Raw genomic sequence first — 26,811 nt, 5'->3', positions numbered from 1 at the left:
TGTACGGCATTCGTAGCTGATTGTCCTCGATTTTGCACCCAAAACTATTAAGAATCAAATTTCTGAACTGATCACGTGACCAAATATCAAGACAATTTTATATAATGATTCTTTAAATCTTTACTTGAACTATCTCTATCATTTCAAATCAATAGAGTCGGAATGGCTACTACTAGTACTACCACTGCAAAGACAGTGCCTGACTCCATTGTCCAGAACAAATACTCAAAGGATAGGAAGGTTGGTGAAGGTACCTATGCTGTTGTGTATCTTGGTAACCAGGTCTCCACTAAGAGAAGAATAGCTATCAAAGAGATCAAGACAGGAATATTCAAGGATGGGTTGGATATGTCGGCTATACGAGAGGTTAAATATCTTCAAGAACTCAAGCACCCCAATGTTATTGAATTGGTGGATGTTTTTTCTACCACTAATAACTTGAACTTGGTTCTAGAATTTTTACCTTGTGATTTGGAAGTGCTTATCAAAGATACCAGTATAGTGTTCAAGTCGTCTGACATCAAGTCGTGGTTGTTAATGACTTTACGAGGTATTCACCACTGTCATAGAAACTTCATTTTGCATCGGGATTTAAAACCCAACAATTTGCTTCTTGCTCCAGATGGCCAATTAAAGATAGCTGATTTTGGTTTGGCGCGATCTTTGGGAAATCCAAATGAGGATCTTTCTTCAAATGTAGTAACCAGATGGTATAGGTCTCCCGAGTTGTTATTTGGTGCTAGGCATTATACCGGAGCTGTAGATATCTGGTCCATAGGGATAATCTTTGCAGAGTTAATGTTGAGAACGCCGTACTTGCCTGGAAAAGATGATGTAGACCAGTTGGATGTGACGTTCAGAGCTTTGGGGACACCAACCGAGCAGATATGGCCCAACGTTTCAAGTTTACCCATGTACAATGCGTTGAGAGTATATCCTCCTCCTTCAAGACAAGAGTTGAGAAACAGATTCAGTGCTGCTACAGAAAAGGCATTGGACTTATTGATCTCCATGACACAGTTGGATCCCAGTAGAAGATGTGATCTGACCCAAGCGCTATTGCATGAATTCTTTACTGAGAATCCCAGACCCACAGAGCCAGAAAACCTTCCTAAGAAGAAAGAGAAAGTAAAAAGTGAAGACGAGTTGGATGAATCTAATAAAAGAAGAAAAATATAATTGTAAATCGCATCTGAAATCTCAGTTCATAGACTCTATATACATAAACATAATATATACCATTCTAAATCTAAAGTCTAGTCAGAAAAAGTATTGCCTATCCATGGTATATTTCTTTTACATAGTCAGCAATAGCCCAAGAGGCAGTCAATCCCGGACTCTCAATACCCAACAAATTGACAAATCCAGGGAATCCATCTTCTTCTTTGATAACAAAATCGGCAAAGTGCTTTTTGCTGTCTGCTGCCGACAATAACTTTGGTCTCACTCCAGAGTAAGATGGTTGAAGTGAGCCTGGTGTCACGCTAGGAAAATATGTCTGAATTGCTTTGTATGCGGCATCCAAATTGTTTGTGCTTGCCCGGTAGTCTATCTCAGAAGCATCCTCTATATCAAGCCATTCGAGGTCAGGGCCAAATCTGATTTGTCCACCCAAATCTAGTGTCAAATGTGTACCTAGAGATGAAGCATTGGGGTTTGGACATGGATAGATTAACTTGTCCGTGATCTTGCTGTGGCTTAAGGCTACTTCTGGCTGGAAACTGAAATAGCTACCTTTAGCAAAGTAACTTTGGTACTGTCTATCTGGAGGTAGCACTAGATTGGCTATTTTCTGAGCATAGAGACCTGCAGAATTGACGACATTGTCAGTGGTGACTTCCATATCTGAACCTTCTATATCAACTAATCTTAAGGTATAGTTGGGTGTGGCCAAATTAGGGCCAATGTCAACTACTCTGGTGTTAAGGGCAATTGTTCCATCGTTATTTTCTACTTTACTCTGATAGAAGGTTGTCAACTCATGTGCTGAAATGATACCCGTTGTAGGACTATTTAGAGCCCCAGCTTCAGCCCTTATCAACGGATACTTGCGCTTAGCTTCAGAAGCAGAAATCATGGACACTGGAACTCCAAGATCCCGACTATTCTGATAAAGCTTTTCCAAATATGCTTCCTCCAGTTCATTCTGTGCAACTACCCACTTTCCGCACTTCTGTAGTGCCACTTGAAAGAGTCCCTTGTCATTGGCTTCGTAGATTTTGTTCTTTCCTCGGATACAGAGTTGTCCCTTGAGACTGAGTTGAGGGTAGTACAACCCAGCATGTATCACTTCCGAATTCCTTGAGGTGGTTTCCATGCCCAAATCTTCATTCTTTTCAACAAGGAGAACGCTGTTGCCAGCAACTTCCAGTAGCTCAGCAGCAATTGCTGTTCCTACCACCCCTCCTCCAATCACTACATGAGAAAAGTCTGAGCAATACCGAGAAGAAGAACAAAAGCTTCGCCTGAAAATCGGGCTGAATTGGGATAAACGCATTAGAGAGGGAAAATAAGCGAATATGTTTCAACTAGCGAGCGTACATTCGACTAAAGATATACATATTACCGGAAACACGCAATCAATTGCTGAACAACACCCAGACCCGGGGAAATATAGTACATCATGGGGTACAGTATCTGGGAACTTTTCATTTGGTAGCGCGGACCTACTTAAGTATTTTAGAGTGGGCTAATAGAATTGTACATATTCACGTGACGCAAACGAGAGAAATATTCCGACTATTGAAGATGGTGTAATCCGTCGAACAACAGACTGACGAGAGTTTGTTTTCCGTCTCATGTGCTGCTGATCATGTGTTTTGCTTTGCTATGCAGCTCGCCGCCTTGGGTTTATGGTGTTCAGCCTGAAATGAGCTGTGTACAGCTTTCCAGTTTCACAGCTGAGCAGTACATGCAAGTCTCGGTAGTCTTGCTTCCTAATTGGGCTACGATATGGAGCAGTTGGGAGAACAAAGAAACCCTGGACAAACAGGACTAAGATGTCTAAATGTGCAGAGACGAAAAAGCACATATCCTCGTTAGCTACGGGGTCCTGTCTCAAAAGTTGTCTCCAGCCAGCTACCATTGCCGCAGAGCAGTTTGCACCCATTGTCCATACGGTGAAGGCTACTGTTAATTTTCTGTAGATAAGTGTCTCCGCTTACCAGCAACGCCATCAAATAAATAACAAACCGCTACACTTCTATGTAACCAAGCAAGTTTCAGCCCTATTCCGGCACTGGGACCCCAGTAGTGGATGGTGGACCTGGCTATTTTATCACAATCAGTGGTTAGTCAGGTGGTGCACCTGTGCCGCAGTATTTAAGACGCGAGAAAATATTGGTTTCGCCACTACGAGCCTGTGCCAAAGAAAATCAGACCTTAAATTTCATGTTTATCAAGTCTGGCTAATTTTGTGGTTTGGACTCACATTTTGCCATAAGCAGTGTTAGACTACGTGGAAACATCTCTTTTGTTGTCAGGCTGTCAAAGGTGTTGTTTTTTTTGAAGCTAATTTTTTTTTGAATTGGATTCTTTGTTTTGCTATCTGGTGGATTTATCTGAGCTTTGAATTTTTCGTCTACCTTCGTCTTTCTGAGCTCCTTACTTTTCACAAATCGTCGTGAATTCTGTGAACCTGAACCTGATATTAAGTTATCCCAGTTATTGCTGTGATTCTAGTTATTGTTTTTTGGCTGGTTATCGTTATTGAATAGACTGACTTGATATTCTGTACTGTATTGTCCTCGAATTCTAAGTTTATACCTACTTTGCTTTAGCGATTATTCTTCAGCCGTTCATCTTTGCATCTCGTCAAATACCATATAGATAATGAGAAGTATCAAATCTGTTGTCGTTGGTGATGGTGGTGTTGGTAAGACCTGTTTGTTGATTTCCTATACCACCAATACCTTCCCAAATGATTATATTCCCACTGTGTTCGACAACTACTCGGCCTCAGTGATGATTGATGGTGAGCCCATCAAGCTTGGTTTGTGGGATACCGCTGGTCAGGCAGAATACGATAGATTGAGACCCTTGTCGTATCCACAGACAGAAATCTTCTTGGTGTGCTTTTCAGTCATAAGTCCCGATTCCTTCCACAACGTGAAATCCAAATGGATACCAGAAATATTGCATCACTCGCCTAAGGACATATTGATCTTGTTGGTCGGTACAAAGATCGACTTGAGGGACGATTTGCATGTATTGGATGAATTGAACGACAAGAATTTGAAGGCTATCAACGTAGAACAGGGTAACAAGTTGGCAAGAGAAGTCGGTGCTATCACTTACTTGGAATGCTCGGCTGCCACTCAGGTTGGTGTTAAGGAAATCTTTGACTATGCCATCAGAGCAGTTTTGGACCCTCCCACCAGAGGCGACTACGTTGCTGCTTCTTCGCAGGGTCAGGGTTCTGGTCCAACCAAATCCAGCAGTGTTGCTCCTGTTAACGCTAGCAAGGGAGGCAATAGAAGAATCAAGAAAGCTAAGAGATGCACCATTTTGTAAGCTTCTCATAACAAACCCTCCCTTGCTTTGAAAGACAGCCATTGATATATATTGTCAATAGATAGTTCATTCTTTCAAACTGTCTTTCTATCTCTCCCCTCCACTTCTTTAGTTCGGCAAAGACTATGTATTATCTACCGTTATTTCTATTGTTCGAACCCTTAACATACATATTCTTGCTTCATCGTACAAATATAATACTTTTACGTCTATATTATTATAATTAATGTATTTCTACCTATTGTACACGAAAGGAATGCAATTTTAATCTAACCAATCAATGCTGCTCTGGATGGATGAATGGATGCAGATGATGCTGGAGCCGTAGATGTGGCTTCCTTTGACTTCTTTTTGATATCTTCCTTGACCTTAGCTCTTCTTTCCTCTAATAATTTCTCGTTCTTTTCTTTCAACTTGTTGAGTCTATTTTCAGAGTTACCTCCTCCACCTACAGTCAACTCAACATTGATCTTACGGTTTCGAAGTGTAGAATGGTGCATCTTCAATGCCAATTCCATCTTACTCTGGATCTCCTGAGTATCGTTGTCGAACTCCAAAAACGCTATACCCTTGTCTTGTCTGAGTCTTATTCTGTCAGGATTGCTGTTCTTGAAATGAGACAAAAGCTCTGTCTGCTCAATGTCATATGGCAAATTGCCTACAAAAAGAATGAAACGGGGCCCCTTTCCTCCATTGGCTCCCTTTCCCTTCTTTCCTCTTCTAGTTTTTCTCTTTTTCTTGGGCTGTTCATCTTCTGCAGTTTCTTCCTTATTCTTGTCTTCCTTATTCTTGTCTTCCTTAGTCTTCTCTTCCTTTTCTACTTTACTATTTTCCTCTTTTTCTCTGGCTCTCTTTTTCTCTTCCTTTTCTTCGGCTCTTTCTTCCTTAGACTTTTCCAGACGGAATTCCAAAGCCTTTCTCTGTTTCTTGGTTAACTTCTGCTCTGACATTGTATAGTGATATAGAAGCTCTTTAAGGCTACCTGAAAATCTGATCTTAAGACATATAAAAATGTTTTTGAGATGGAGCACGTGATCAAGCACGAGATTTATTTGATTAATCCAAGCATAGTTGCCCTGGAGCGATGAGATGCTCTCAAGTGCCAGATTATGAAACCAAAATCGGATTCGGAGACAATCCTAGAATATAAGGACAGAATCAAACCGATCATTATCAATTGCTTTCGTTTGTTAATTATTCTTTCTTCATTCGTTCCTTCTATTGTTGTATCTTCTTTTTACTTCCCGGTCTTCCCTCCCACGTGACACCGGAATATTTTGGATTTAAGCAAAGACTAGATAACATTGCCCTTGGTGTCATCAATGTTCTCCTTCTTCAACATTGTAAGAACAATTGGCTGAAGAAGTTGGTGAATGTCGCACATATAGTCACCAATACATATCAGGTTCATTAATATTGCGTTATCGCTTGGAAAACCAAGAAATTCAGAAACATTCTCAGATCGATTTCTATAAATTCTATAAATATAATTCATGGATAGGCAAAAGTTCAGAATTAACCTCAAGCTGGGGCAGACAGAAGACTCCTATTTGAACAGCTCGTCTTCATCGTCTTTGAAGGAGTCAACCATATCACGTTCTCGTTCCCGACTGCCCCATAAGGAAAGAATATCACAGTCATCCTCACCTCGCAAAGAAAGAACAGGTTTCATAACTTCTGATTCTGGCTTGAACTCATTGTCTACACCTTTAACTCCCAATAATAAAGCATACCGTGAACGATCTCCCGAGCGTTCAGCTGAGAAACTTCACAAATCAAGTTTATATCATAAAGATATCACTCTGGCGCAAGATCTACCTTTGCTGAATACTTCGGCCAACAACATCATTAAGAACCCTGAGTTCCAAGATGAACAGAACAGTAGAGGAAGGTCCAGGTCTCGAGATGGGTCACAAATAGGATCTAATGTCATTAACGTAAACGACAACAAGATAGTAGAAGAAGGAGAAGATGAAGATGAAGATGACAATAGCATGATTAGCCTTATGGGATTCAGCGGATTTGGTTCCACCAAGGGAAAACATGTCAAGGCAGCAAAGGGTGGAGCCATCAAACAAGAGAAAAAGACAGAATACAGGCAATATATGAACAGGTCAAAGGGGTTCAACCGGCCGTTGTCCCCAGGAAGGTAAACATTACCATGTATATTTATTATAGAAACAAGGGTTTCTTAGCGTTGATATAAATTGTATGAAACATTTGCTAATTTTTACTTTTATTCAAAAATTATGACCTTGAGTGATAGAATTGTTCAATAATCATGCGACTAGAAGTAATTCATTGTATTAGAGAGGTATATATCTGACTATTTATGACTTTCAACGATAGAAAACTTTGTAATGTATAACGAATACCTTGAATATTGGGATGTCTATGAATGGCCTATTCACCTGGAAAGTATATATTTCAATGAACTCTTGACATCAATGTGTAGTTATTGTAGAAGTAAAATCAACCACTGGTCCCGAATATCCTCCTAAAATCACATATTCGAATTCCGGAAACACGGTGTATAGGTACCTTCCTCCTCTAATTACTACAATAGATAATACTTCAGATTAGTCTAAACTACAACTCAGAGGGTCAATCGAGAAATATAGATTAACCAACTTGCATGGTTCTAGGAATTGGGTGCGAAATAAGTTTGCGATGTATTTTTATACAATAGGCAATAGTATTTAAATTCATGATAACATTAATTAGTATAATAGGAAAGCTAATTCCAGTAGCTTTTCTTAATAGAACAAACGATTTTATATAAGAAATCTAAGCCTTTTCAAAGATTTCTTCTTCTTCAGCCTTGTCGACATGCTCGACAAATTGCTTGATTCCTCTTTCACCATATCTTTCCATCAACTTGCCAGCATCAAAGACTTCAACTTCAGTCGTCTTGAACTTTCTAGCTGGAACCTTATCTTGGAACAAGATATCCAATTCTGCGTAGGTTCTGTTTCTAGTTTCTGGTAATTCGAAGTAAACCCAAATAGAACCAAGGAGGGAGAATCCAGCCCAGAAGAAACCAGTCTTGGCTTTCCAGTCCCAAGCGGTTGGACTCAACATGTATGGAGTAACCACACCAACAATAATGTTGGCAACATTGTACATGTTTCTGGAAAGCATGACAGTCTTGGTACGCAACTTCGATGATGGAATTTCGGCGACAATACAGTAACACATTGGCCCAACAGTCAAGTCATAGACAAAGGTAAAGATCAACAAGAGCGTACCAATACCCCACTTAGCACCAGTGGTGTTAGCAACTCCCAAACCACCGACCAAAATCAAAAGAACAAACATGGTGCAAAGACCAAAAAAGTAGATAGGTCTTCTACCCACCTTTTGAGAAACGAACCAGGAACCTACAGTTCCGATGATACCTAAACAGTATTGGATAATGGAGAAGGTGAACGACATGCTAACAGCCAAACCAGCTTGCTGGTAGAAAATAGTTGAGTAACCCATCAAAGAAGAACCAGTGATACTTTGGAACAACCAAGTGAAGGCAGCGATTCTAGTTCTTCTGAAGTTGGTACCTCTGAAACAGTCTCTGAATGTACCAGCATCTGCAGTGTCTTCTTCCTGAACGGTCATTTGAATCTTGGCCAACATAGCTTGAGCCAAAACATCTTTGTCTGGCATGTGTGAGTTTTCCGATAAAAGTCTCTTCAAGGAGCGTTTGGCTTCTTCGTCTCTACCACGCTTAACCAAGAACCAAGGCGATTCCGGAGCCAAATAGACACCAATGAACAAAGGAATTGGCCAAACCCATTGGACAGCAAAAGGAATTCTGTAAGAATTAGGGGTTTCTGCCATACTAGTAACACCCTTAAGAACACCCGAAGAAATCAACTGACCGAAAACCCAACAAACATTAACATAAGTAGTAAGATACACTCGAAGAGTCGTCGGAGCAACTTCAGAAGCATATGTCACAGTCAAAGTCTGATAAGAACCCCAGTTAATACCCAAAAGAACGTAAGCAAGCAATAAGACCTCCTTGTTTGGAGCAAAGAATTGAAGGAAAATCAAACCAACAGAAGTAGCCAAAGCAGTCATCAAGGTTCTTCTATAACCATAGATATCAGCAATAAAACCAGCAATAGCAAGACCAATAACACAACCACAGTTGTAACCCATATTCAAACCAGTTTGCCATCTAGCTTCAATGATGTATACATTGAGACGTTCATCAAAGTGACCAAACTTTTTGTTGAAGGCTTGGAAACCGAACAAAGAATTCAAAAGGTTAGTATCATAACCTTCCATAACCAAGGCAGTGGAAAGAATAATGGACCACATGACAGCCTTGGGGAAAGTCTTCAAACCTTCTCTAAGAGGCATGACCTTTTCCTTGTGATCATTGTCTCTAGCTTCGTTGGACATATCCAAGAATCTGGCGACATAGTCGTCGACCGAGTTCAACGAGGAATCATCGGTGGTCTTCTTGGTGATGGAGTCGACTGCAATAGTCTTCTCGGGATTCTTTACGTCTTCGACGTATTCAGTAACCATCTTGAGTATCAATCTTCTTGGTAGTTATGGATATGAAAGTCAATGGATATGAAAGTCGAAAGTTGTCAAGAAAAGTGAACAAACTGGATCTTATATATAATCTGTCTTATCGGATAATCTGCACGAAAATGGAGATGCCATTGTCAACCTCGAGGTGGGGTGCCTTTACGGGGTCACTATGTGCTGATACCACATTGTCAAGCAGGAAAGGGAACTCCATACAATGAACAGATTGTAGCGTCGAGAGTATTATGAAGCGCATAATTTGACGCAAAATTTCTTCCAGCTGCATACCCCACAAAAAAATCTGCAGAAAATATTCTTTTGGCCAAACATCCGATCTAAGAGAAGAAGCAATTTAATTCTGTTCGGGGATTATCGCTCGAAGGTTTATGATGTGATACAATCAAAAATTAAGTTTTAAACTAAGTTGATTTTGGAGACCGGAAAAACACTTTATTTTGTGATTTTCGGTTGGGTTGGTGTCACCAAAGTGGAGGCACTGGATGTGGTTATACGCGCGTAAATTTTGCACAATGAGATCTCCTTCAGCCGCTCTATGAGCTCATTCTCAACAAAAATTGTTCACTACTTTCTAATTCTTTACAGCGGCTGAGACGCGGCACGGTTAGCGTGGCAACGAAGAAACGGCACAAGGCACAAGGGGAGGCTTCAGGAATGTACGTACAGAATCTATGACCTTTGTGGACGGGAACTCAACCGGTAGAGGGGTCCCCGCCTGGGAAAATATTCAACTCCTCCTTACACAAATGATCATACTCTTCGCAAAGTTGCTTTTCAAGCAGCCTTGCTCCACACTGGAAATGTACCCCAGAAAATTCCACCTTGGCCAATTTGATCTAATTGAAACCAAACAAAATATTCTTGATTAGGTTAAATTTCCCTCGGTTTTTCCGAATCTTTGCTTCTAACCTTAAATTCTTTGCGAGATATGCACCTCCATTAAGACAGCTGCAAAGAGTACAGCCATCCGTTCTGTACTCCACGTCTGGGGTCGATTGTTGAAAAGTTGGGGTATATCCTGGGGTTGACGAGTTGGCCGATAAATATTACGAGCATTGTTCCGCGTCCATCTCTTGTAGCAGCTTCTACGAGATCTATATAAGAAATCGAGGTCCCAGTGTAATTTACAATATCGAGAATGTAATTTTTTCTTTTGGATCTCCCCAGAAAATAAAAAGAAATTGCAATCAAGCAATATGACAATTGCTCGCAACTGGTGGAAAAATGCCACTGTATACCAAATCTGGCCAGCTTCGTACAAGGACTCCAATGGAGACGGTTTTGGTGATATCCCAGGTATCATATCAACATTGGACTACCTCAAGGATTTAGGAGTGGATGTGATTTGGTGTAGTCCCATGTACGACTCGCCGCAGGATGACATGGGGTATGACATTAGCGACTACGAAAAGGTTTACCCGAAGTATGGAACTAACGAAGATATGCAGGCACTTATAGACGAAACGCATAAGCGGGGCATGAAATTGGTGTTGGATTTGGTTATCAACCATACTTCTAGCGAGCATGCCTGGTTCAAGGAATCCAGATCCTCGAAGACCAACCCAAAAAGAGATTGGTATATTTGGAAGCCTCCTAAATTTGATGCAGATGGTAAGAGACATCCTCCTAATAACTGGAGTTCGTATTTTTCTGGCTCAGCTTGGGAATACGACGAACTTACTGAAGAGTACTACTTAAGACTCTTTGCCAGAACTCAACCTGATTTGAACTGGGAAAACGACGAAACCAGAAAGGCAGTCTATGACTCTGCTATGAAGTTTTGGCTCGACAAGGGTATTGATGGCTTTAGAATTGATACAGCTGGATTGTATTCAAAGGATCAACGCTTCCCGGATTGTCCCATTGTATACCCAGATGAAGAATTTCAGCCAAGTCAAAAGTATAGTCTGAATGGGCCCCGGATTCATGAATTCCACAAGGAAATGTACGCCAATGTAACTAGCAACTATGATGCCATGACAGTTGGAGAAGTTGGCCATTGTTCACGAGAAGATGCCTTGAAGTATGTCAGTGCCAAGGAACAAGAAATGAATATGATATTCCTCTTCAATGCTATTAATGTCGGTTACGATAAAGCTGATCGTTACAGGTACAAGGGCTGGACCTTGACTGACTTCAAGAAGGCCATTCAAAAGGACTCTTCTTTCATCGAAGGCACTGATGCGTGGTCGACTGTCTTCATTGAAAACCATGACATTGCTAGATCGGTTACTAGATTTGGCAGTCCCAAGCACACATCAAAGTCTGCTAAGTTGATTTCCTTGTTGGAGTCCACTTTAACAGGTACCCTCTTCATATACCAGGGCCAGGAAATTGCCATGGAAAATTTACCAAGATCTTGGTCTATCGAAGAATACAAGGATATCAACACTGTCAACTACTACAAGCAGTTCAAGGAGAAGTATGGTAATGACCCAGACTTCAAGGAGAAGGAAGAGAAGTTGATGGACATCATCAACCTTGTTTCCAGAGACCATGCAAGATCTCCGGTTCAATGGGATTCTTCTCCCCATGGCGGTTTCACTACAGGTACTCCGTGGACAAGAGTAAATGATAATTACAAAGCCATTAATGTTGCTAGCCAGATTGATGACCCTAACTCGGTATTGAACTTCTGGAAGAAGTCTATTCAAATAAGAAAGCAATATCAAGACTTGCTTATTTTCGGCTCATTCAAAATCTTAGATTTTGACAACGAGACCGTCTTCACATATGTTAAGGAAGATGAAAATGCTGCTTCTCCTAAGGCATATGTAGTATTGAACTTCTCTAACGATTCCGTGAAGTTTGAGAAGTTGATCGATGGCGAATTTGAACTTGTTCACAGCACCACTGACGACATTGACGAACTGACATTGTCTCCATATGAAGGTCGTCTATATATTGTTGATTAGGAGCAGTTAATGTTATACACGAAATAAATACTTGAAATTTAATATTTTTTGCAATCAAAATAAAAATTGACATTATTTTTTGATTAAACTTGCCGCACTTAAAAAATTGACAACTGCGTTTCACTTAGCACACCTCGTCCTTAATGGATTGGGTCGAATAAATGGAAACATGCACAATAAAACCACACGATAAATGAAGACATGATCATCACTAGTGTCTCCAAAAATGTCTACATCAATTTAATGAGTTGTTTTCGTTATTGTCGTTTAATATAAACTATTGTACAAAATGCTAGATCTATGCCTTATTGTTGAGCACCTTCGAATGCTCTTTGAGTAATTCCTCGTGTTTGGATCTCAACTGGGTATAAGCCAGCGACAATTTAGCCAACTTATCTTCTAATTCCTTTTTGGACTCAGAATCACTAGTGATGTTTGCGACCTTTTTAACAGAAGAGTTAACTCCTGACAAGTTCTTAAACTCAAGGTCTTCCTGGGTTTTACGCAGAAGCCATACAGCGAAGTTTTCGTCACTTTCATCACGACTTTCACTCGGTATTTCTAAGTTCAATTGGTGCTCGGTAGCATCACGTCCAGTTAACACTCTCTTCAACTGCGGAATAAGTCTGTGCTTTTTGTCGACTTTGCTATTACTGGAAACATTGAGTGCTTCAAATGGTGCAGACGAAACTTGAATTTGTGAGATAGGCGAGTTGCAAGGAGTGAATGTCTTAACGACTTGTCTGGTGACTATGTCAGAAACATATACTCTGCCCAAGGAATCTCCCGAAATCAAGTTGGTTCCATCGAGGGAAATGGCCAACTTTGTGACATGTATAGGCTTGTTGGCGTTTTCGGTATCGTTCTTCTTATTATTCAAATTCTTGTGTAAAATAGAGGTCTTGTTTGCATCAGCACTGATACGCTGTTGGTGGTGGAGGAAGGTAAATTTCAAGTTGGGGTCACTTTCTACTGTGATGATCTTCTGGTTTCCTCCAATGCTTTCCAACACAGACGTATTTGGGTTGATATTATAGAGAGGAATGGTTCTGATTAGACCGTTGGATAAACCAACATAGACAGCTCTACCAGCAGGGTCCGCAACTACACTTTCAATGGCTTCAGACAAGATGAATGTAGTCAACAACTGTTTGGTTATAATGTCGTAGATACGAAGAGTATTGTCACGAGAGACAGTGTACAATTTCAAGTCGTTGATCACACCTGGCTCATTCAATACCAAATCAGTGACAGCAAGTGTATTATCGGTAATCGCGAGGTATGGTTTGAAGTTTCGCGACGATTCGTCATTGTCTCCATCAAAAACTGCAATCAAATCAAGCGTTTTCCACACGGTACATCTGGCATCGTCAGATCCTGCTACCAAAAAGGTTCCACACTTAGAAAACTTAACTACGGTTACATTTTGATAATGAGCTTCTTTCACACACAACAAACTTCCCGACGAAAGTTCCCACACGTAAATCTTACCGGACTTGGAGCCTCCAGCCAATAACCAAGGAACACGATAGCTGGGTAACTTGAACTCGGAATTTCTATGGAACTCACTGAAAAGTCGGGTATTAGGGTGTTCTACCAATGCTAAGCATGTCAAGGCTTCGGGCAAAGGGATCCTCTGGTCGGGGCTCTCTTTTCCCCATGAATAAACATTGAGAAGAGCCTTGTTGGGTGCAGCTACAATGAGTCTTTCACCCTGGCCAGATCCACTCAAAATTGCACCATTTTTAGGAGCGTCTGCTTGTCTAAATGAAGCATGTTGTTGCGAATTATGTATGGAAGTGGCCAAAGCAAACGATTCTTGCGAATGTTTGTCGTTAGGATCACCTTCCGCAATGTAGAACACTGACTCGTCCATTATTGCTGCTATCGACGTTTTTAATAGGTAAATGTACAACTAGTGAAAAGTCTCTAACAAATATATGAGAGATGAGCTGAAAAGTTTCAGTTTATATACAGGTCAATATACTGGGGATGTCAAGACAAGGCACGTCAAAATGACAAAATTTGTCTGCATTGAAATTAGAAAAAGGTAGCTGTAGAAGCAGAATCGAGAAGAATAGAAATACTTCGGTTAGGATATCTGCAAATGAGTTGTTAGTTCTTCTTTAGTTGTCTTCTATGTTGATTATGGCTAGGACCATCTTCACGTGACTGAAATATTCAGCAAGCGCGCGTCTCTGAATCAAAATTGACGGGTCTGATCTTAATACTGAGATTTGTGAACCAGAACAAGAATTGACAAATTTCAATAGTATTTCTTTTCCTCTCCAGCCTTCTAAATTCTAATCTCTTGTTATTTTTTTGCTTACATGCCTATAGATATCATTCTGACCGTTCTTTATGACGGGACCGACTCCATACCCGGATGGGAGTATCTCAAGACGTATGTGCCTGTTGCCCTTACATTCGGAGCAATCAAGTACTACTTTTCAGGTGCCAGCAATACATGGGAGCGAGATTTACATGGAAAAGTTTACATTTTAACTGGTGCAACTACAGGGATGGGAGCGCAAGTTGCCTATGAATTGGCTACACGGGGAGCGCAACTTGTTTTGTTGGTGAGAAGCACCGAAGACATCTGGGTGGTTGATTATGTGGAAGATTTACGAAACAAGACCAACAATGTGTTGATCTATGCTGAGGAGTGTGATCTCGATTCATTGTATTCGGTGCGGAAGTTCGCCACCAAATGGTTGGACAACCAGCCTCCTAGAAGATTAGATGGGGTAGTGTGCTGTGCTGCGGAATCGCTTCCCAGAGGTAAGCCTAGACAAGTCACAGTAGATGGAGTAGAGCAACAGATGGGAGTCAATTATTTAGCAAACTTCCATCTTCTCACACTTTTGGGTCCTTCTTTGAGAGTTCAGCCTCCTGACAGAGATGTGCGTGTGGTATTGGCCACATGCTCATCTCAGGCTTTAGGAGAGGTAGATATAGACGATCTTTTGTGGGAGTCTAAGAGATACCCTTCTTCGCAGCCTTGGAAGATTTACGGCAGTTCCAAGCTCTTGCTCGGAATGTTTGCCAAAGAGTACCAACGTAGACTCATGGCTTACGAAAGAAACGACAAGGCTCCATGTAATATCCGGATCAACTTGGTCAACCCTGGTATCATGAGAACAGCTTCAACACGAAGATTTCTTTCTATGGGAACCGTCTTGGGTTTGCTTTTGTATTTGATCATGTATCCCATCTGGTATTTATTCTTGAAGAGTGCTAGACTGGGTGCCCAGAACGTGTTCTTTGCCCTTTTTGCACCCATTTTTCCCAAGTTGGAGGGAGGCAATTTTGTACAAGAATGCAAGATTAACCCAAAGGTCAGACAAGAGTTGACAGACGCCGATCTCCAGAAAGAAGTATTTGACAAGACAGAGGAGATCATTGTCAGGTTAGAGAAGCAGTCAGCCATTGAAAGAAAGAAGCACAAGATGGCAGAAGACGCAAAGAAGCCTTTGGCGGAAAAATTAAGGGAGAAAAACGAAGAGTTTGAGCGTAAAAGTAATATTGCCGAAAAGCCCAAGACTACTGATGAGTTGAGCTTAAAGTTGAACAGACTCAGACAACAAATAAGCATAGGGGCCATTCCTAATGGTGAGCTTCCGCTTTTCCCAGAGTCAACTACAAACCAACAGGCCACCGCTACAGGCAAGAGCAGTTCTTCTGGAGCCAATAGTAGAAAATCCAAGTCCAGAAAGGCTTAGTCTACAGGATATAAAATGGTACCGATGCTTTAACTGTAATTGTTTAGCGACACTGTTGAAGCATTGCTACGGAAAAAGTATAGCGAGTTGTAGTGAACTGCTACAGATAAATAACTCAATATGGTTGAATATAGGGTCAAGGTAGATTATTTCTCGCTGATTAATGGTTGCGAAAAATTAAGACAAATTCATTAAACAGTGTGGAGCTAAAAGTCCATTTTTCAGGATAATCATGAATATCGTACGGATTTGAAAGTTTTACAAGGTAATTAATACAGCAAAAATCTCACGGTAGGATATTATAGACTTTCCTAATACATGTACTCCACAGAAATGTTGTAGGCTCTTGGCGGTGCGATTTGGGGCATACGAACAGTTGGTTGTGTTTCTATTTCCCACGACGCACGTGAATGCAAAGGAAGCCGTATTTTCTAAGTCAGGTTGCAAAATATACCCATTTAGAATAATTGCAGAAACCTTTGCGAACCTCTTGGATACTCCAGCTGCTTCCAAAATCAAAAGAACCAAATCCTAACTCTTCAAACTTCGTCTTCCGTGAGATTTCGTAAATGAATTTACATTCCAGATCTGCGAGCTCTCTCCTTTTTTCCTGCAACACAAACTTATTTTACGAATTTCCCCAAACTTAATGGCATTGTGCAAAATCAATTACGAATTTCTCCAAAGGTTCGTCAGATTTTAGCACAAATGGACACTTTTTTCTTGTCCCACCATGTGCTCTGTGTTGTATTCCCGATAGGGATGTGTGGAAAAAGAATTAGAACAATATCACGACTATAGTTATATAAGAGTAGTCTATTTCTCGCGTAGAACTTGATTCTCTTCTTGTATTAGCTACCTAGGTAATCAATGGCTACGATTGAATACAAATCTCCGTTTAAACACCCGTGGTGGTCTGCTTTCGCAGGTGTAGGACCCACCATCAAGTGCAAAGACGAATGGTTGATTATTGAGATCTCCAACAAAATTCGTCAGAAACCCAACTGGAAGTCAAAGTACAAAGATCCTACGATCTCAGCTAAGTGGAAGCAAGAAGTGAAGGATTTCTTCATCGACAAGACTAAACTCATTGACGAAGTAATTGAGTACGTCTTTCTTGAATTGGAGTGGTACGAGAAGACAGAGCGCGATTTCCCCGGATTTAAGGATAGGGCCTATTCGATTGGAATTGATGATAAGATTGTCTTGACGGATGGGGCCATTGATCCCCAAATCAAGAGCAACTTCAAAGAAGACGTAAAGGAATTGGTAGAATCATTCGGCAGCAATTTGGATTACCATCCAAAGTCAGATAATAAGGTCATAGATTTGGTTCATCCTTCCTTATTCCCCTTGCAGTATGGCGTTACTCCAGTTTACACTTCCGACAAGCAGAATCAAGTCGAAATAGTAGAATACAAGGAGGAAATTCAAAAGTTCAAGAAAGCGATTGAGTACTATGGCTACTCTGAGAAGTTCCAATGGCTTCCTTCACTATTATCATTTAACAAAGAACTGAACAACTTTGAATTTGTGTCTTACATTAATAACTTGCACCCGGCAAAGCATGCCAAGTTATATAGCTCGATTCAGGCAATTTTCAACTCAGTTTTACCTGGCTTGAACTATACCTTGTCTAGGTCTGCTTCCAAGGAACATATTAGAATTAGTATTCCTTCTTTCATCGATGCCTATGTGGATGAGTACAAAGAGAAGGAAGCTTCCCTTTGGAATGCGGATAATATGGATGAAGCTGAGCAAGAAGAAAAGTGGGAGGACCTTCGGAAAAATAGGGTAAATTACTTAAAGACATTCACACCTATCTATGAGAATGACCCTGTTATAGACAAAGAAATCGATGTTGCTAGAGATTTCGAGAATTTAAAGGTTATTGTCAAGTTGGCCAACATTGAATTGACTCCAGAGAAGCCAACTTATGAAGGAGGATCGTGGCATGTAGAAGGAACAATTAATGAAGACATTGTTGCTACCATTTTGTATTATTACGATACAGAAAACATCAGTGAATCCAGGTTGAAGTTTAGAACTGGCTTTGAAGACCCAGAGTACGAGCAAAACGATGATGACTATGCAAGAGAGATATTTGGTGTCGAAGACGGGGATGACATGGTTAGGGATCTTGGATATGTGATTTCTCAAGAAGATAGGGTGCTTATTTTTCCCAATACATTCCAACACCGGGTTGATTCGTTTGAATTGGTCGACAAGACGAAGAAAGGTCACCGTAAGATTCTTTGCTTATTTGTAGTTGATCCTTATAATGATTTGGTAGTTACTACCAAACAGGTTCCTCCGCAGCAGGAGGATTGGTGGAATGATTCTGAGCTCCTTAGCAAGGACTACCCTGAAGCAGCTAAGGAAGGGAAGATTGGACCTCTTGTTTCCATGCTAATTCCAGATAGTATCAAAAAACAAATCCTAGATTTGAAAAAAGGAAGCGACTGGCCCCAGACACTAGCTGATGCAATTAAAGTGAGAGAAGCCTTAATGGAAGAGAGATCGGCTGCTACTAAATCGAGTCTAGAAGATGATATGGGAGCATGGGGCAGACCGTTTTCCCTCTGTGAACATTAAGAAACATCTACTAAATATTGTGTAGATTTTACCTTCCGAACATTCTGTTCTATACTGATGTATATCAATTAAGGATTATATGGCTTCTAGAAACTGCCAAAATTTAGATAGAGAGACCTATTCAACTAAAACTTAGAGTAGAATACTACTTTTAGATAGACTCAGACTTTGTCTACCTAATTAATGGTTGCGAAAATAAATAACTTAAGGCTTCCCAAGCAAAACGAGAGTGGGTGCAAAAAACTACATTTCAGGGATAATAAATGTATGTACGATTGTGATACGAAATATTCCGGGTATTTCGGAATGTCCGTTGTCAGTATGTTATGATATTATGGGAATGTTGTACGATAGAGGGATTTCTTAGTGGACCGGATTGAGTGGATCCAAGCCGATGTGCCGAACCATGAAAATTACACAACTCCACAATCAGCAACCAAATCGTATTTCGGTTGCTTCTGTTTCTACGGTGTATTGTGTTCGGTGTTCCCCAAACTGGGATTTGTACGTTTTAGCAGCGAGAGAACTTGGAGAAATGTGGAAGTGTGCCGTTCGCCAGAGCGGAAACGCTGAACAGAAGAACCTTCAGTAGGTAGAGAGAAATAGCGAGAGTGTGTGACGACGGTGCATAAAAAGCCGCATGGTGGTGAGGAAGAGAGGAGAAGCAGAAATTGCCCTGAGGTTCGGAAAATTGAAAAACCACCGTAGACTCCACACTTTGAAGGGCACTCTGGCTGTTGAGGTGGCTCGGGGAGAAGCCTTTTACACTTGCATGGGAATCTACGCAAAACGACGACATTACCCAGCGAGATCCAGCGGAAAACATTAGCGAGGGAAATTTAGGGAGAATAATAAGAAACTAGACAGGAGAGCACAGTTGAAAGACCGAGACCAAAAATTGTAAAGAATAAACAGTACAGACTAGAAGAAAACAGTTTAGAATATGCAAGAGAATAAACTTCAATATTAGAAGAAAGAATAAACGGTTAGCTTACGGGCTCCAAGTAGTCGTAAATATAAAAGAGATTGCAAATCTCTCCCGAAGATCTTCGGTACAGTCTTTTCCTGGTGGGTGTTGTGCCGCTAGAAGGTTCTCTGTTCTAAAAAACAAAACCATAATTTCGCACTAAAATCCACTTCTCTCTCGTCTAGCTGCCGCTAATTTGTCGCCGCTAATTGGGCCAAGTCCTCATCTGTTCTCACTATTTTAGCTCTGTCTTTATTCCCTCCCTACCCCCTCACTAAGAGCCCCCCTAATTTTCCGATAAGCTCTCGCGCGACCGCCCATTGCTCACGTGCTTATCTTCTATCTAATAGATTAGTGACTTTTCTGATTGATTCTCGAGTCTCCGATTAGCAGAAATTTCAGTGTGGATTCTTTCTGAACCAACAGCCCATTTCCACGACATATTCCTCTGTTGTGTCCCTTTGCTTGTATCCCGTGGCTATAGTGTTGCTGAAACTACCCCTCCACTCTGCCAGCCCTGCTACCGGCCACCTCGTCCATCACCGTCCATAGCAAGCTTTTCATTCGCCGACAATATTCCATCAGTACTTCACTAACATTTCACTGGTGTCAACGAATCAGAATCACTATCCATAATCATAAAATAGAGACTTTTTGGTTTCAGCTTTCTGAAGATATATCGTATAGAAATAGTTTGGAGTACATCTAAGCTTCATCCAGTTACCGAAGCAACCACTGTCACCGCGTCGAACACTGACTCACACTGATAGTGTCAAACCTTTTTTTGTAGAAATCAATCTACTCCTGGATACATTTATTTCATTCGTCACCAACATATCTCATCCTACATTTTCGCTGTATATCATCTGTATAAACAATCATACCACGAGCGCCCATCTCCTATCACCACCACCATTTTGTCATTATTGAATTCTTGCTGAATTGATACCCATTTTTCATATTCTGTTTTCATACTGAAAAATAGCACAGATATTCAACTAAATCTATCAGACATTTATTGATATCTACCAACATTTTCACAGTATTCAACATATTTCCCTTTAATCCTTTCATCATTCATCCCTACAATGGACTTAGAAAAACCTCCTTTCGCCGTAGTGGCTCCCCATAACCCGTCATCGAAACAGCCCATCTCGTCGCTCACCAAGCTCTTGCTGGAACTGTCTTCTACTACCACCCTGCCCAGTTTGCTGAAATCAGCTTCAGAAGTCTCACTTGACCAGAAGCTGCTGCTGGGTACTATCACGCCGGGAATAAACGGAACACTCTCGGATCTCTCTGGCATTTCGAAATCTCGTCCACCATCAAATAATAATGATGGCTCCAACGCTTCGCCGTTGACGATTTCCATCAAGACCAATGCAACTAACGGCGTAACCAACGGCTCTGTGGTAAACGGAGATTCTTCAACCCCAAAATCAACGTCAGTGGTTAATGGATTTGATCCTCTACCAGGAGCAACGTCTAATTTCACACCTATTTCGCCCAAAAATAACACCAGACCTTATGCCAACTCAATCTCCAGTAACTACGGCAATGCTGTGTTCCAGAACCGGGACTCTTCTGCCATCATAAACAGCAGTGGTAGTGTTAACAGCAGACCTTCCAACATTACGTCAACCTCCAGCCCCAGAGTCATTCGTAACAACTCTGTTTCTCACTCATCGTTTCTTGCTTCCGGCGGATACGGTGGAGAGAGTTTACTGTCGTCAATTCCGTACTCTGCTCCTGGCGGAAGAGCGAATAGCACTACCGCTGGAGTTCTGTCAATGGGAAATACTGGATCAATCCACAGCAATTCTCTGAGTCTGACGCTATCGACGTTGGGGGAGCTGGTTTCGTCTGGAGCTCACATTCCGAATTTGCCGAACGGCCAGCCAATTCAGTCGATTCACATCCAGTCTCCACAAGTTAGTCTGCTGGCGATTGAGCCTCGATTCGTTATCTCTAAACAGAGGGTTGCACAGGCTCAGGCTGCTCAGGCAGCTTCTTTGAGTTCTTCGCAAAGATCCGGCTCTCAGTCTGGTCTTTCCTACTTTTTCTCTAACAAGACCAAACCGGCCACGAAACGAGAATCAACGTCTTCCACTGATTTGGGCTCGTTCTACAACAACTCGTACCACGACCAAGTCATTGCCAGCTCGCCATCCTCAATTTCTTCTCTGGAGTCACAGGCTTCATTCACCCCTCAAACCAGACACAATTCTATGGCCAACTTAAAGAGGTTCTTCAAGAAGTCCAATACACCTCAAGCTACTTCTCCAGCCGTTTCCAACTTGTCCAGCTCGTTAAGATCCGCCGGAGTTTCACCTGGAGTGTCTATTCCCTCTACCTCCGGTATCAGCACACCCGGTAGTGGATACCAGCCCGGATCTTATGGGCCCTCTATCTCGACGTCGTCTTCTAACGCTTCGTACTCGCAGTCTCCCGGTGGTACTGGATTCACTGTGGGTGGTGGTTCTATCAGCAGATCGTCTTCTATTCTTCAGAACAAGATCTCCTACCAAGAGAGAAGACAGTCTGTTCTGACGTTGATCAATTCTCAACAACAGCTTCCTTTCTCTAAGAGGTATGGAAAGTTTGGTGAGTCACTTGGTGCCGGAGCTGGTGGAGCAGTCAAGTTGGTCAACCGGTTATCAGATAAGAAGGTGTTTGCTGTTAAAGAGTTCCGTGCCAAGTATCAGAATGAATCAAAACGTGACTATGCAAAGAAGATCACTGGTGAATATTGTATTGGTTCCACTTTGAAACATCCAAACATCATCGAAACTGTAGAAATCTGTTATGAAAATGAGCGTATCTATCAAGTCATGGAGTACTGTGACTTTGACTTGTTTGCTATCGTAATGTCTAACAAGATGTCACGTGAAGAAATCAACTGTTGCTTCAAGCAGATCTTGTCCGGGATCCACTATTTGCATTCGATGGGATTGGCGCATCGAGATTTGAAATTGGACAACTGTGTCATCGACGTCAGAGGGATTGTTAAAATCATCGATTTCGGTTCAGCTGTTGTTTTCTCATATCCATTTACCAAGACTCTTATTGAGTCCCAAGGCATTGTAGGTTCAGATCCATACTTGGCTCCCGAGGTGTGTGTATTCAACAAATATGATCCCAGACCTGTAGATGTGTGGTCTGCTGCCATCATCTACTGCTGTATGATGTTGAAGAAGTTCCCATGGAAAGTGCCCAAGTTGTCCGATAGTAGTTTCAAGTTGTTTGCCTCACGTGGAGAGATGATTCCCATCAGCGAAATGTTGAAGAAAACACCTCAGGACATCCAGGACAAGGAGAACTCTGCCGAAGGACTCAATCTTGAAGACGTAGCCAAAGAAGTTGGGAACATTGAGAAGAGCGAAGGCAAAGCTCATACCTCCACTGAAACTGGAGCTGGTAGATTGCTTCTTGCTTTGCCTGAAGACTGCCGTCCCTTGATTGGCAGAATGGTGGAGTTGGCGCCTGCATGTCGTATTTCTATCGAGGAGTGTTTCAATGACGAGTGGTTGAACTCAGTCAGCATGTGTACAGTGGAAGCAGCTGTCCTTGAAGATGGAAGTAGCTCTCATGAAGTCGTCAGTTGCGAGGACCACGAACACACCAAAGTGGACCAATCCAAGGCACACATAGCTGCGTTTGAAAAGAACAAGAAGAAGTAGAGAGTGCGAGACATTCACATTTATCAAAAATTGACCAAAAAAAGTGCATGTATTTCTTACGATAGTCGTTTTCACTGAGAACGCATCCTTACATATATCAGTTTAGTTCATGAAGTAGTATTCAAAATCTTTTATTGATAATGTGTAGTTTGAAATCGTAGATGACTACACTGTTGTGTACAGCAGCACTAGGATTTAGATATTGAAAATAGAAGAATAGCAGTACTTGTATGAGAGACTGTGAGCAGTACCCAGTGTTGGAAATAACTAAAAACAAGTCTATAGAGAACGGTAGTTCTACACTAGTCAAATCGTGTTAGTGGTTTTTGTCTATATATATACCTACATCACATCTTTAGAACTTGTCTATTAATCTTATTTACAGAGGATGGCCTGAGCTAGTCAGCTAATTTACAGGAGAAGAACCAATAATGAAACAGTAGTAATCGAATGCTATGTCTGAGTGGGTTTATGGAACTACAGATACACCGATGACTTCTGCTGTGGAAAGAACGGCGCCTACAATAGCCTGGAGATCGACGTCTTTGTGCCTTTCGTCGGTTTTCTTAATCTTAGCGATTTCATAAATATGTTTCAACGAAACCTCACCGGCAGCTTCGTGGCCCGGCTTTCCAGCTCCCTTGGAGATTCCAGCTGCTTCCATGAGCAACCAGGATGTAGGAGGAGACTTCATCTCAAATGTGAACGATCTATCTGGCTTAACAGTGAGCACACAAGGAATTGGAATACCTGGAGTGTAGTGGGCAGTTCTTGCATTGAATTCCTTACAGAAGTCAATGGCTTTCACACCTTTCGACCCCAAAGCTGGACCAACAGGAGGTGCAGGAGCAGCTTTACCTGCTCCTACTATTAACTTGATCATGGCACCTTTAGCAGACATGTTGTGTAGTGATGTAAATGGAGAAGTGAAGATTGATAGAATTAGATATTGGATTCTATATGAGGGTTGGTGAATGAATTTTTCACTTAGTGTGCAGGAGGCTAAATTCTTGAAGTATAGAGAAGTGCTGAAGGTTGAGAGTTGGAGTAGTAAAGGGTTGAAATAAATTTGGAAGTTTGGCAGTTATTGGTTGAATTGGTTAACTTGGTGGTAGAAGTGTGTGATATTCTTCTGCTCGTCAATCAGTGGTATGTTAGCTGTTTGTATAGTCCGTGTTGAGGGTGTTGAGTGTGAAAGGCTGCGAAAAGTTGCGAAATACGAACGAGAAAATGTAATAACCCATCTATTTAACATTTAGGAGCCATCACTGGTGATTGTGCAAAACAATTCTTGTTTCAAATAGGCAGGTCGTTGTTCACTTCGAAGAGTTCTACTAAAGTTCTATTATATATTAAATTATAGTGTAGTCTCTTAACGGCCTCTCAAAATGTTATAGAAGCATACTTTGAAGTTCTGGTTTTCGAAATGCACTATTTTATACTCCAAATTTAGTCTACTGTAAGTCATTATTAGTGTCACATTCACCATCTTCTGTAACAACTTCTACATAGCTTATTTGCTCTTAATTCTTACTGTTAGAACTCACTATGGAGCCTACTTCACTTTTCATACAGTCCCCATCGCACTATCTGAAAAATTCAATCCATACTACAACTATACCCTTCTTTCTAATCTGAACACAGCCATACACAATGATGAAAACCTTATCGCTCCAGAGTAGGGCAAAAACGACTGCTCTCAAGCAGCCTAAAGAGATTTTTGCTTTTGCTCGAGACATAGACGGCGAATTCGTGTACGACCAGAAAATAGTCAAAGACGAAAACGTATCGTACTACTACTTGCCAGACTCCAAGATTGATGGAAGCATCGACTTGCAAGCTGGGTACGCCAAATTCAAAAAAATCCCAGAAGAGAAGAACATGCTGGATATGAAGTGTTTGCTTACGGCACTCACGAAGTATGAGCAAGAACACAACAACGGCGAAAAAGTAAATGTAGATATCATCACATACCGAGGGTTAATGACTAAATTGCTTGCTTTACCATACAACTTGAACGACCCTGTAGATCTCAATGTACTAGCCTATGATGGACAATTGTTTATCAACAGCGACGAGGAGATCGAATTGGCAAGAAGAAAAGAAGAAGACGAGCACAAACAACAGAGTATGACTCCAGAAAAGTATGATCACATGAAGCGGTGTGAATTTAGCGGATACAAGTTTGAAGCCATAGCCACATTGCCCAAGCCCTGGGCCGACTGTAGTCGTCAACAAATCGATAAAAGAGGCAAGAAAATGGTGAACAACTACGAACAGTATATTTCAGTAATAAAGACTGGCATTGGTGAGGCCAAGATGCTTTTGGCAGGAGAAGTGGACTGTGTGTGGGACTATATTCCAGAAGACGGAAAAGATGTTCTTTCACATTATATGGAGTTGAAGACAACTAGAATATTGGAGTCGAACGGCCAGGTGGTCAACTTTGAAAAGAAGTTGTTCAAGACGTGGGCCCAGTGTTTCTTGATGGGTATCCGTAAAGTGGTGTACGGATTCCGTGACGATTCGTTCTTCTTGCGCGACGTCGAGTTGTACAAGACGGAGGAGATCCCGTTGCTAATCAAGAACAATGCGCTTACTGAGAACAAATCCGGGGGAAAGATCAACTGTACCACTGCCTTGAAATGGTATGGAGCAGTCATTGAATGGCTCTTGCAGGAGATTCCAAGAGACGATACTTCCAAGGCCTATCGAGTGAGTTTTGATCCAAGCACAAGAACTTTCACGTTAAGAGAGTTGATGGGTAATGAGAATAGTAGGTTGAGAAACGGCGAGATGTTGACCTCGGAATTCAAGCAATGGAGAGAAAGCATCCAAAAGTGAGCAATTCGCTTACGTGACGATTACTCATTACAGCACTATCAATGGTAACTATTGCTATATCTATCATAACAGTATGACAATTGTTGTGATTGTCTGACTACGGCTTGCTACATTCGTGGAATCGGAAGCTATGGCTATTATCCGACAAGACTGCTAGCCGGTTGATTGCTGACTAAACGAGTCTAGATCGCGATTGCTGAGCGAGCTGGATCTGATAGGTGATGTTTTTCCGGCCGGAACATCTCAGCATGTCAGATTGGAGAAACTATACAGATGCTGACAGACGATACGAATGGGCAGATCTAGACTGCGATTAGTAATCCGCTTGTGGAAAGACGTTGGGGATTGGACACCGACACAAAGACCGCTACACAGTAGATAGGATAGCTACAGAATATAAGATGACTGCACAATGGTGCGATGACCAGGGATGGTGTTGCCATGTAGAGATGGAAGCGAGAGTGGGCTCACGGTTGAGAGGTCTACGACGAGATGGTGAGGAGACTGCTGAGTGGGATAGGAGCAGCAATGCGAGGGAACAGCGAGAAGCGTGCTGCGCTGTCTGGGACAGTCTGGATGTGTCTACGTGGCCAATGGCCGTTGGGGTATTACGGGTTATGAGCGAACAGATTGCAAAAAGACGGGGTAGAACTGGAGTGGTAGCGTCGTGCAGACTCTGGCGGATAAAGAGATTTTGACAGGGAAAAAAGACACTATTTTTTCGCAGATATCGGAGCCTGCTGGCGCGCGCAGTGCACAAAAATCGGATTGGGCCATATGGCGGAGACAAGGAGCCCCTGGTTCACATGCTTTAGGGGTAGGGGAGCTTCGAGAGCACTGCCGGTGGAGCGAGAGGTGAGGGCCAGCGAGAAGAAGTCAGGTAAAAGCTGGCCCAACAATGAGATGTATGGGTGTTTATGAAATGGAGCTCGAGATCATAACCGTGCTGTAAGCTGGAAGACGTCATCATGGGCGCGACGGCGATTGGCTGGGTGGAAAGCGGGTGACAGAAAATATGA

At 41.7% G+C, this 26,811-nt stretch overlaps 13 protein-coding genes across 13 annotated transcripts; 8 read left to right on the top strand and 5 right to left on the bottom strand. All coding sequences in view use genetic code 12, as the record gives it.

Moving 5' to 3' along the window:
• Positions 1–162: 162 nt before the first annotated feature.
• KIN28 (serine-threonine kinase, subunit of RNA Pol TFIIK) lies at positions 163–1,179 on the top strand (the record flags this gene model as incomplete). The annotated part of the gene is made up of 1 exon (XM_001382878.1): positions 163–1,179. One exon carries the CDS (start codon positions 163–165, stop codon positions 1,177–1,179), a length of 1,017 nt encoding a protein of 338 aa, XP_001382915.2.
• Positions 1,180–1,276: 97 nt separating this feature from the next.
• GPH2 (glycerol-3-phospate dehydrogenase) lies at positions 1,277–2,497 on the bottom strand (the record flags this gene model as incomplete). Its single annotated transcript, XM_001382348.1, has 1 exon — positions 1,277–2,497. One exon carries the CDS (start codon positions 2,495–2,497, stop codon positions 1,277–1,279), a length of 1,221 nt encoding a protein of 406 aa, XP_001382385.2.
• Positions 2,498–3,467: 970 nt separating this feature from the next.
• RAC1 (RHO small monomeric GTPase signal transduction) lies at positions 3,468–4,723 on the top strand. The gene has a single exon (XM_001382877.1). It carries the CDS (start codon positions 3,832–3,834, stop codon positions 4,510–4,512), a length of 681 nt encoding a protein of 226 aa, XP_001382914.1. The 5' UTR covers positions 3,468–3,831; the 3' UTR covers positions 4,513–4,723.
• Positions 4,724–4,781: 58 nt separating this feature from the next.
• Positions 4,782–5,462, bottom strand: PICST_29641 (predicted protein; the record flags this gene model as incomplete). Its single annotated transcript, XM_001382347.1, has 2 exons — positions 4,782–5,266; positions 5,339–5,462. The coding sequence occupies 2 exons, from the start codon at positions 5,460–5,462 to the stop codon at positions 4,782–4,784; spliced, it is 609 nt and encodes a 202-aa protein (XP_001382384.2).
• Positions 5,463–6,005: 543 nt separating this feature from the next.
• Positions 6,006–6,665, top strand: PICST_29640 (predicted protein; the record flags this gene model as incomplete). Its single annotated transcript, XM_001382876.1, has 1 exon — positions 6,006–6,665. One exon carries the CDS (start codon positions 6,006–6,008, stop codon positions 6,663–6,665), a length of 660 nt encoding a protein of 219 aa, XP_001382913.2.
• Positions 6,666–7,299: 634 nt separating this feature from the next.
• On the bottom strand, positions 7,300–9,045 carry MAL1 (maltose permease; the record flags this gene model as incomplete). Its single annotated transcript, XM_001382346.1, has 1 exon — positions 7,300–9,045. The coding sequence occupies one exon, from the start codon at positions 9,043–9,045 to the stop codon at positions 7,300–7,302; it is 1,746 nt and encodes a 581-aa protein (XP_001382383.1).
• Positions 9,046–10,265: 1,220 nt separating this feature from the next.
• MAL6 (alpha-glucosidase maltase) lies at positions 10,266–11,984 on the top strand (the record flags this gene model as incomplete). Its single annotated transcript, XM_001382875.1, has 1 exon — positions 10,266–11,984. One exon carries the CDS (start codon positions 10,266–10,268, stop codon positions 11,982–11,984), a length of 1,719 nt encoding a protein of 572 aa, XP_001382912.2.
• Positions 11,985–12,282: 298 nt separating this feature from the next.
• PICST_41524 (predicted protein) lies at positions 12,283–13,860 on the bottom strand (the record flags this gene model as incomplete). The annotated part of the gene is made up of 1 exon (XM_001382345.1): positions 12,283–13,860. The coding sequence occupies one exon, from the start codon at positions 13,858–13,860 to the stop codon at positions 12,283–12,285; it is 1,578 nt and encodes a 525-aa protein (XP_001382382.2).
• Positions 13,861–14,290: 430 nt separating this feature from the next.
• On the top strand, positions 14,291–16,037 carry PICST_66867 (predicted protein). The gene has a single exon (XM_001382874.1). It carries the CDS (start codon positions 14,315–14,317, stop codon positions 15,704–15,706), a length of 1,392 nt encoding a protein of 463 aa, XP_001382911.2. The 5' UTR covers positions 14,291–14,314; the 3' UTR covers positions 15,707–16,037.
• Positions 16,038–16,576: 539 nt separating this feature from the next.
• PICST_29635 (predicted protein) lies at positions 16,577–18,301 on the top strand (the record flags this gene model as incomplete). The annotated part of the gene is made up of 1 exon (XM_001382873.1): positions 16,577–18,301. One exon carries the CDS (start codon positions 16,577–16,579, stop codon positions 18,299–18,301), a length of 1,725 nt encoding a protein of 574 aa, XP_001382910.2.
• A 2,109-nt stretch (positions 18,302–20,410) lies between these two features.
• On the top strand, positions 20,411–22,948 carry NPR1 (nitrogen permease reactivator protein; the record flags this gene model as incomplete). Its single annotated transcript, XM_001382872.1, has 2 exons — positions 20,411–20,832; positions 20,890–22,948. Coding segments are annotated over 2 exons (2,481 nt in total), but the record flags the coding sequence as incomplete, so codon positions are not given.
• A 357-nt stretch (positions 22,949–23,305) lies between these two features.
• On the bottom strand, positions 23,306–23,852 carry MRP19 (mitochondrial 54S ribosomal protein YmL19). The gene has a single exon (XM_001382344.1). It carries the CDS (start codon positions 23,847–23,849, stop codon positions 23,418–23,420), a length of 432 nt encoding a protein of 143 aa, XP_001382381.1. The 5' UTR covers positions 23,850–23,852; the 3' UTR covers positions 23,306–23,417.
• Positions 23,853–24,601: 749 nt separating this feature from the next.
• On the top strand, positions 24,602–25,792 carry PICST_55876 (predicted protein; the record flags this gene model as incomplete). The annotated part of the gene is made up of 1 exon (XM_001382871.1): positions 24,602–25,792. One exon carries the CDS (start codon positions 24,602–24,604, stop codon positions 25,790–25,792), a length of 1,191 nt encoding a protein of 396 aa, XP_001382908.2.
• Positions 25,793–26,811: the final 1,019 nt, after the last annotated feature.

Source organism: Scheffersomyces stipitis, chromosome 2 (genome assembly GCF_000209165.1).
Source record: "Scheffersomyces stipitis CBS 6054 chromosome 2, complete sequence".
In the NCBI taxonomy this organism is placed as follows: Eukaryota; Fungi; Ascomycota; class Pichiomycetes; order Serinales; family Debaryomycetaceae; genus Scheffersomyces; species Scheffersomyces stipitis.
The sequence above is the reverse complement of the archived record's forward strand: the minus strand, read 5'-3'. Positions and strand labels throughout refer to the sequence as shown.